Source organism: Nanorana parkeri, unplaced genomic scaffold (assembly GCF_000935625.1).
Source record: "Nanorana parkeri isolate BGI_ZX_2015 unplaced genomic scaffold, ASM93562v1 scaffold663, whole genome shotgun sequence".
NCBI lineage: Eukaryota > Metazoa > Chordata > Amphibia > Anura > Dicroglossidae > Nanorana > Nanorana parkeri.
In genome coordinates, this window is record NW_017306931.1 from 241601 (window position 1) to 249855 (window position 8255).

At 41.1% G+C, this 8255-nt stretch overlaps 1 protein-coding gene across 1 annotated transcript in view; it reads right to left on the bottom strand.

Annotated features, from left to right (window-relative positions):
* Positions 1-3668: 3668 nt before the first annotated feature.
* Positions 3669-8255, bottom strand: part of CRYBA1 (crystallin beta A1) — a 6262-nt gene continuing 1675 nt past the window's right edge. Inside the window, exons 3-6 of the mRNA XM_018563426.1 lie at positions 7355-7473; positions 5642-5783; positions 4702-4844; positions 3669-3997 (exon numbers count right to left, since the gene is read on the bottom strand). Of these exons, the coding sequence (XP_018418928.1) occupies positions 3850-3997; positions 4702-4844; positions 5642-5783; positions 7355-7473 (552 nt within the window). The 3' untranslated portion in view covers positions 3669-3849. The remainder of the gene's footprint in view (positions 3998-4701; positions 4845-5641; positions 5784-7354; positions 7474-8255) is intronic.

An 8255-nucleotide genomic window follows, 5' to 3' on the forward strand; every position in this document is an offset into this window, starting at 1 on the left:
AATCATCCAGAATCAATGGCACAGGGAATGTCTTCTAAAAGAAACCGGCAAGGTGAGGGCAAAAAAAAACAACTCCAACATATCCTTAGTATAACCGGCTTGAGCAGTGAGGACAAAAAAAAGAATGGTGGCCTTGGGAGGCGGGCTTTAATTTATAGTATAACTGGTTCTGTGATTGGGCTGGGGGCGGAGCCATACCCATTGTATGCTGCCATGGATTGGTGTCAGGAAATATATATATAGTACCTAAAATAAATGTAATACATTGTGAAATTATTTGACATTTTTTGTAGTTTATTTAGTGAAAACCAGCTCTCTTTATGGCCTCTGTGCTGTCATACCATTATTTTGTTAAGCAGTGAAGTGAACACAGAACTAACCCTACTGATGGCTTTTAGTAAACTGTCTCCTCCAAACATTCATTTTCCTAAGTGTACAGTTTCTACACCTTTAGTTAATACTTACTATTGCCTGGCTGTAACTGCACTTCAGTATTTCCAATCTAAAATGTGTCGGTCTCAGTAGACCATGATTTTTTATAAACCAGTGCATATTTCATTCACTTAGTTAAGAGTTGGGAGAAGCGAACCAGTTCATGTAAGTCAGAACATGTGGTGGATTGGGCTGGACAACATCAAATTGAAGTTAGGCAGACTGGCTCATTCAATTATCTTTGTAAGGTAATCCAGATTACCAGTTATCAATTATATTTTCTAATGCAGAATTGCAACAGAACCCTTGAAAGCAGAAAACCCTTTGATCAAAGGGAGCGCAGGCTCCCAGTCGAATCCAATGGAGATCCAGCTTTTAACACACACATAGGTTTGTGTGTCAAGAACCATGACACCTGTGATATCACTCTCTTGAAGAAGAGATTGGTTTTAGTAACTCATATCCCCCATGGCACAAAGTGCATGTCGCACATGGTCCTGTCTTTTGTAGGTGGTTCAGATCCTGAGTTAGTGTGGTCGACAGTGTGTCCTCCCTCCACCCCACCGCCATCCAACCACACTGCTCACAAGGAGAAAAATATTTCATGAGTTCTGACTTACATCACTTATATCGGACACCCTCTGACCCCCCCAACCCCCTCCCCCGAGATGAGCGATGTCACTTCTCATGCAGGGGGAATTACAGGAGGACAAGAGAATCAGAATGAGTTTGTCAGATGGAGATGGGGGAAAGGAATGACTTCGGGAGGCTCATTACTGGAAGCAGGAGAAAGATGAACTAGATTGTCAGATGTAGATGAAGGAGAGGAATGACTGCATGAGGCTGTATACTGGAAGCAGTAGAGAGGCGGAGAATTAAACTGGTAGCTAGAGGCTATTTACCTATCAAAGGTGTTATACTACACCAAACAGACATCTAAACAACTAGTACAAAAGAAAAGTAGCGTGTGGGTGGGTGTGTTTACCCAATCCTTTTTTGCATAACAATTCCTCGGGGCATTATAAATGGGGTCATAGGAGGGGTGAGTCCTTTGCCTATTTACTTTGTGGTAAAAGGTATCCCTTGTTCCCATTTCAGGAAGTTGGGATATATCTAAATGTAGGCAATGTCTCACCTAACAATGTATCTGTGTTGTGCAATTCACAGGTTTCACTTGTCTTTACACAGGGTAGAGTACTGATATGTGTCTGTGTGTGTGGTACATTCCACCAACATAGTAGACTGGTGACCGTCATAAATTCGTTCCATTGCCTTTCTCTTTTATCAGACCAAGGGTCTCTAGGACTTCTGTATGTGTTGTGGCATTTAAACCACTCAAAGATGGGCTGGTGGCCACACTATACACTAGCACTTTAAGAAGGGGAAGAACGAAGCAGAACTGTGCATGCCTGAGAAACCAATATGTTTAATACCAAAATAGACTGAAGGGAATTTATCAAAACTGAAGCAGACAAAATCTGGAGCAGTTGCCCATGGCAGCCAATCAGCATCTCTCTTCAGTTTTCTCAGGTAACTTTTGAAAATGAGACAGAGAAGCTGATTGGTTGCAGTGCAAATCTGCTCCAGATTTTGACTGCTCCAGTTTTGATAAATTCCCCCCAATGTGTCCTGGAATACCGGAATATGTTGCAATACATTGTGCAGAGTTTCCAGCATTTTAAAACTATGTCAAGTGACGGTTTTTATTGTCCTGGAGACTATGAAACATTATGCATGGACCATTATACACAACAGTTTGTTGAATCAATATAGAAGTGATTTAAATTCATGGCATTAAATATTATAATTGATAGGTGACAATAAATAGATACAAAGAACAAGAAGGATGTTATGGTACAGTTGATCAGTATGGTAAAAACAGAAATATTTCCAGGGACTGTGTGTGGACCCTGTAGCCAGTATCCAGGTGACATTTTTAGTTATGTGTCCTCTGGCTTATTAATAGATTTTTTATTTCTTTCATAGAAATCTGAAAGCACAAAATCCTAGCAATAAAAAAATTATCTTTACAATACAGTGAAAACATTTTAGGCATGGCTTAGACTGTATATATGCAATAATGTCACTATATATTTGTATTCTTTTAATCTGTACTTATGACAGTCATGGCTCTGATTTCTGCACATGTGATTAGCCAGGAGGAGTGGTTAGAGATCAAAATGAGGAGGACTTATGCCCCGGCGACACTTGAAGGGGGGTGCCGACCCAAAAACACAGCAGACTGCCGCTGTCATTATTCAACCCCCCCCCCCCCCCCTGGCCATCAATGCCAGTTAGTTGCTAGGATGCCCGGCAGTCCTAGCAACTAGTCCTTAGGAGTTAATATTATGGTAAAGTCATCTAAAATATGGGTGCCAGATTTTTGAAAAAATAGCAATTTCAGTGCTTTCCATAGGTGCTATTTTATGTAGCTACGCCTCTGATCATGGCACGAGGGTACTGCAAGCATTGTTATGGTAGAGCACAATTACCTCAACTTATGAAGTCCTAGTGTCTCAATCGGGTCAGACATACACACTATAGGGCTAGTTTGGTCAGAGGCCCTGTATTCTTTAGGTAATTGTTTGGGATAGTTGGGGGAAACCAGAAGAAGCCCACACAATCAGCCCAAAGCATTCAAACTCCATGATTATAAGACTTGAAGAGTAATAGCCACTTGGCCATAATGCAGCACTCTATCACAGATAGGTTCATAAGATTGATGTTTGTGTTTTTAATGATTTTATGTTTCTATTTTATATCCTGTTCATTTTTTTCTTAGCAGTTTCTTTTACATGTTTTGTTGACTTAATTGTTATGACTTCAGATTGAACTTATTTGGGCCTGATTTAAAAAACTGCCCTCAACAAAAACTATAGCAATTGGAACTTTTGTCTATAGCAACTCTGACCTGTTGCTGTGAGCATGATCTGCACCCTATTCTCCCGATTAAAACGGAAGAAACCTGAGTACGGCAATAAAGACCATTTACTCTTGAATGGTTATGTCAGCATCAAGACAACTCCGTTTTAGAATTACCCGAGGAGACTGCTGTAGCATAACTGTCATTATTTGTGTTCTTAATTTCAGTCTGATACAATATAAAACCCCACACCTGCACCTTTTATAACATTCATTTCTCAAGAACAAAAAGATTTTGTCTATAGAGATTTCACAAGAGCAAATAATGAAAGAAAATCTGCAATGTCATTTCTTTTTTCTGAATTACATTTATTTTTCATTTTCGCAGTTGGTACAATTAAGAAGTAATTTTCCCAACGTGCATTCACAGTACAATAAAAGAATTCTGTTTCCTCTAGATTATAATTAAAAGAGATTGGTAGCACCACAGAAAGCCTGTGAACAGTGATCTCTCACTAGCACGGCAATGGTAGGTGACAGGAGCGTCTTGGCCTTTTACTGCTGGATGCGTCGGATAGACTGGATTTGGAAAGTCTGGGCGTGGGATCCCCACTCTCTCCAGTGCTTGTATTCACCTCCATGGTGGTCGCATTCCAGGATGTACTGGTAGCCACGGTAACCGGGATATTGGTAACACACCCAGCTGTGAGAAAGTGAGTGTATTAAATTAATACCAAATAGAAGCCCTGTCCTTTTGCACCTAGACAGCATACCTTCATAGGAAACATTCCAAATATTTGCACATTTGGCCACTGCCTATTACTTAAATATCAAGGAACCATTGTACCTGACAAGCACATTTAAAGCAAACCTGTCACAAGAGAAATATGGAGGCTTCCATTACTAACCTCTCCTGAAAATACTACTTTCCTGGATGCCAAGTTACTCCTCTTGCTTCCATACTTTAAATAACCTAGAAGGTTTATGCAGATAAGGAGTTCTGACTTTTTCCTGACCTGCATATTGATTCCGAGTCTGTAACTTAGAACTATTGAAGCCATTGGGTCAGCTAAACAGCCAAGCAATGAGCAATTTAGAAGCAGGTCAGCAATGGTGGCTCATGACACCCTCATGACTCTGATTTCTTAAAGAGCTATGCTATCGTGTGACTGAATCCTTAAAACATAAAGCTGGGTTCTGACTAGCAATATGATAGTAGTGGCATTTGCACCAAGAGTGAGCGAGCTCCTAATCAGCAGCATCCAAAGCCCCTTTTCTTCTTATTTTGATTATGTAATTTGGCCAGCTTGTTCAGTTTGCCAGACGTTTGTCTATGTTTAGTGCTTAATCATATCCTTTTCTTTTCTATAACTCTATCCTGCTTTCTTCTTAGTGTTTAGTACTTACGCTCCACACTGAACTTTCATGGATCCAACTTCATTGTTTCCCCAGCCCATAGCCTGCAGAGAGGGGTAGTCATCACACATCTCCCACTGGCGCCCAATGAAATTCTCTTTTTCAAAGATGACCAGCTTGCATTCTTTATGGTTCTGCATGGAGGGAGTTAAAACATGTTTATAAATGGTTCAATGAGAATAGCGAGCAACTCTACAGAACACTAAGAGATAGAAAAAAACCAATAAAGTAGTAACAGAGCATCATTAATGGTTACTAGTCTGAAGCAGAAATCTTTAACAAGACATTTGCTGCACACATGTCTGCATATTGGCTACTAAGCCTAAGATTACATGGCAATGGCACTCCATAGCACTGAAATGGAACTGAGACATTGATAACAAAGAATTATAGAATGATTTTTTCTTAAAGCCTGCCTAAACATTCAGTTTAATACAGCTTAATACATTTCAGGGACATAAAAACAAAAGGTGGTCTAAGACTTCGTTTTTTGTTTCTTTTTATAAAGCAGCCACAGCCGGAGTAGCAAAGCCTGTCAAATGCCAGCATGCTATAGAGAACTCTTGCCCTTTGTGCAGAAGCAGTGGATTCTCTGCAGAGGTCTGACACGCCCCCTGCTGGGTCAGAGCTCCACAATAAGCAGGGAGTATAAGCTCTGCTGATTAAAGAAGTTTAGCTCTGACTCAGTAGGGGGTGTGTTGGACCTATGGAGGGAGACCACTGCTTCCACATAGCACATCTTTTGTTTTCATGCGCCTGGAATCTATTTAGCTGATTTAAACTGAAAGTTAAAATGGGCTTTAAAGCTAATTTCTAACAAAGCCAGAATTTAAGGATAAATAGTACACAATGTATTAAATTGCCTAGGTGTTTCCTGTTTGGGGTTTTTGCCCTCGACCGGAAGCACCCACAATCTCTTTTGCACACTCACAGCAGAACAGATTGGGCGGAAAGACATCAGGCGCTCAATGTGGTAGGCATTGCTGCCGCTCCAAGCATCCCAACGGGGGTACTCTCCTCTCTCCAGGACAAACTGCTGACCGCAGAAGCTTGTGTGTTCATATCCAATCCATCTGTGTGGAGACAAATGGAAGGGTCGGTATAATGGGCAATGTGGATTGTACACAATGACTAACTGGTCTACAGGCCCAAATGAAGGCCACAGAGCACAGATTCTGAACAGGATCCCCCACATTAACCTAAAGTGGAACTATGTGCAATTTTAAGAATGTCATATATGATGTAGATGGTCAGTAGCATTAATACAGTCTTTGTTTTTCTAAATTCTCCTGTAACATAGATGTGTTACCTGTTGATCCTGTCACTAAGATCAAGCTGTCCAACAAAACTAGCAGTTAAGGGGTGAAGACAAAACATTTAACACTGTCAGAGGTGCTTACAATTGTCAGCTTTTATTCATATAGTTCAAATCTTCATTCCATAAAGGAAAAAAAACCTGTTGCTATAGCTACTTAAAAAAGTGTTAGCTGACATTGCCTTCTCCACAGGGTGATAATGCTGCTGTCCAAAGGAGGCTACTTTGTTCCTCCATAAACACCATGGAGAAGTGAGTAGCTCTAAGATGGGAAGTGTGTTACTGGCATTTGTCATTTTTGTTCTGGGGTTTAGATACACTTTATGGACTGTGTTCACATCTGCTTTAAAGAAAAATAATGCCATATGAGAATAAGCCCAAGCCATTGTCTAATGAGCACTTCCCAACAATTGGCCCCACCACTGCTGCACCCAATAGAATTATTTCCTAGACCTTGGCCCGCACAATGATAATGACTGTATTATGTTTCTCTAGGAAAGCAATGGGGTTGATTCATTCAAGGAATAGAGACTTTTAACCTAGCCAAGTGAAAATGGTGAAGCTGTGTGGAGCTGAACACCCAATCGCGTGCCATCAAAAAGCCAGTTTTTTCATTTCCATCGCATATGATTGGGTAGTGAGTGAACATAGCTTTAAAAGTTTTAAACCCTTCCAACTCTATCCATAAATGGCTGGAGTTAAGCTTTATATTTTCTTGTCAACAAGTTGGAGTGTTCCCAGGCTGCATAGTAGAACACATTACACACACCAAGCCGAAAGCTATAATGTGGCCATGGGTAGAGGCCTAGGGGAGTTCAAAGCTACTTTGATATTGTTTAAAGGAGAACTATGGGGTCAGTGCTTTTCCCCATAGTTCTCCTAAGGGTCACAGGAGGACACAAACTAGCGTTCTCTCGTGACCCAAAACTCAGTATATCGCGAGCTATAGATCGCAGTATACTGAGACCGCCGCAGCCGGGACGGAGCCCGACATTACTGTCGAGATCCACCCAGCTGTGTGATTGACAGCTGGCTCTGCCTATCTAGAGGCAGAGCCAGCTGTACCCGCCCCCTCCCCTGTCTGTTCCACCAGTCAGCGCTGGAGGATCGGAGCGGGGCAAACACTGCAGGGAGCTTTGAGTGACAGTCACGGCTCTCTGCAGGGACATAATCAAGAAGTGAGCGAGGCCGGGGGGATAAAATGAAAAACACCCAAGCTGGTATTTGTCTTATGGCTTCTCCAACCTTGTAATTATCACGGATGTCCATCTGCTCTGTTGTGTCTCTTTTGTACTAGTGAATAGAATCTAGCAAAGGGGTCATACTTACGCTCCACATTCCACTTTCAGAGATCTAATGTTATCAAAGCCACACTCCATGATGTTTGCACAGGAGGAGGAGAATTCCATTCTCTTTCCTTGGAAGTTCTCTTGGTCATACACTGTAATCTGGTGGGGGAAAAAGGCCATCACTTTAATATTATATTACTTTCCATCTATTACTGTGGCAGGATTTTCAAATTAAAAAGCAGCATTTGATAGCCTTGCAAAGACTAAATTGTGGGGTGTGAATAAATTGGACAAGCTTGTACTAGACTCAATGTAGTGTGGGTAGGGACTATGTATGCTTGATCTCCCTGAAGACACTTGGATCAGATGATTGCTATCTTCCATTGGTGCAAGTCCTGCAGACTAGATATGGGCAACCTCCAGTTTGCTATGACACTGCATTGCTAAGAATTGTGGTTAGTTGGTTAGCTCCAGTTTCTCTGTAGCTGCTAACTCCACAGTTTAGCATGCTGTTTCTACCTCTGGACATCCTTAGGGTTAATCCTTGGTGTACACAGTTGAGCACATCACCCCCTGCAGGATCCTAAGGGTGCCGTTCATGGTGGATTCTGCAATTTAAAAGTAATGAAGTTATGTGATTTGTGACTTGCTGCTTTTGCGGCTTTTTCTGCTTAAAATAAATGCAGATAAGGATGATGAATAGATATTTTTGGTTTCTTGTTCTTGGTGCCAAACAAAAGAGACTATTTCTAGAAGCCGACAAGAAATACAATAAAGTAAACACAAGTGGCTCCTTTTAGTCATTTTTGGTAATACTCTCCTATAACATGATCTCTTTATTGGATCGTGTTCAGGATAAAACCCAGATATAGAACATCTAATCTGCATGAAGTCTCAGTGTCCTCCTTTCATTTTAAATAACTGTGTTATTGTTATTACCA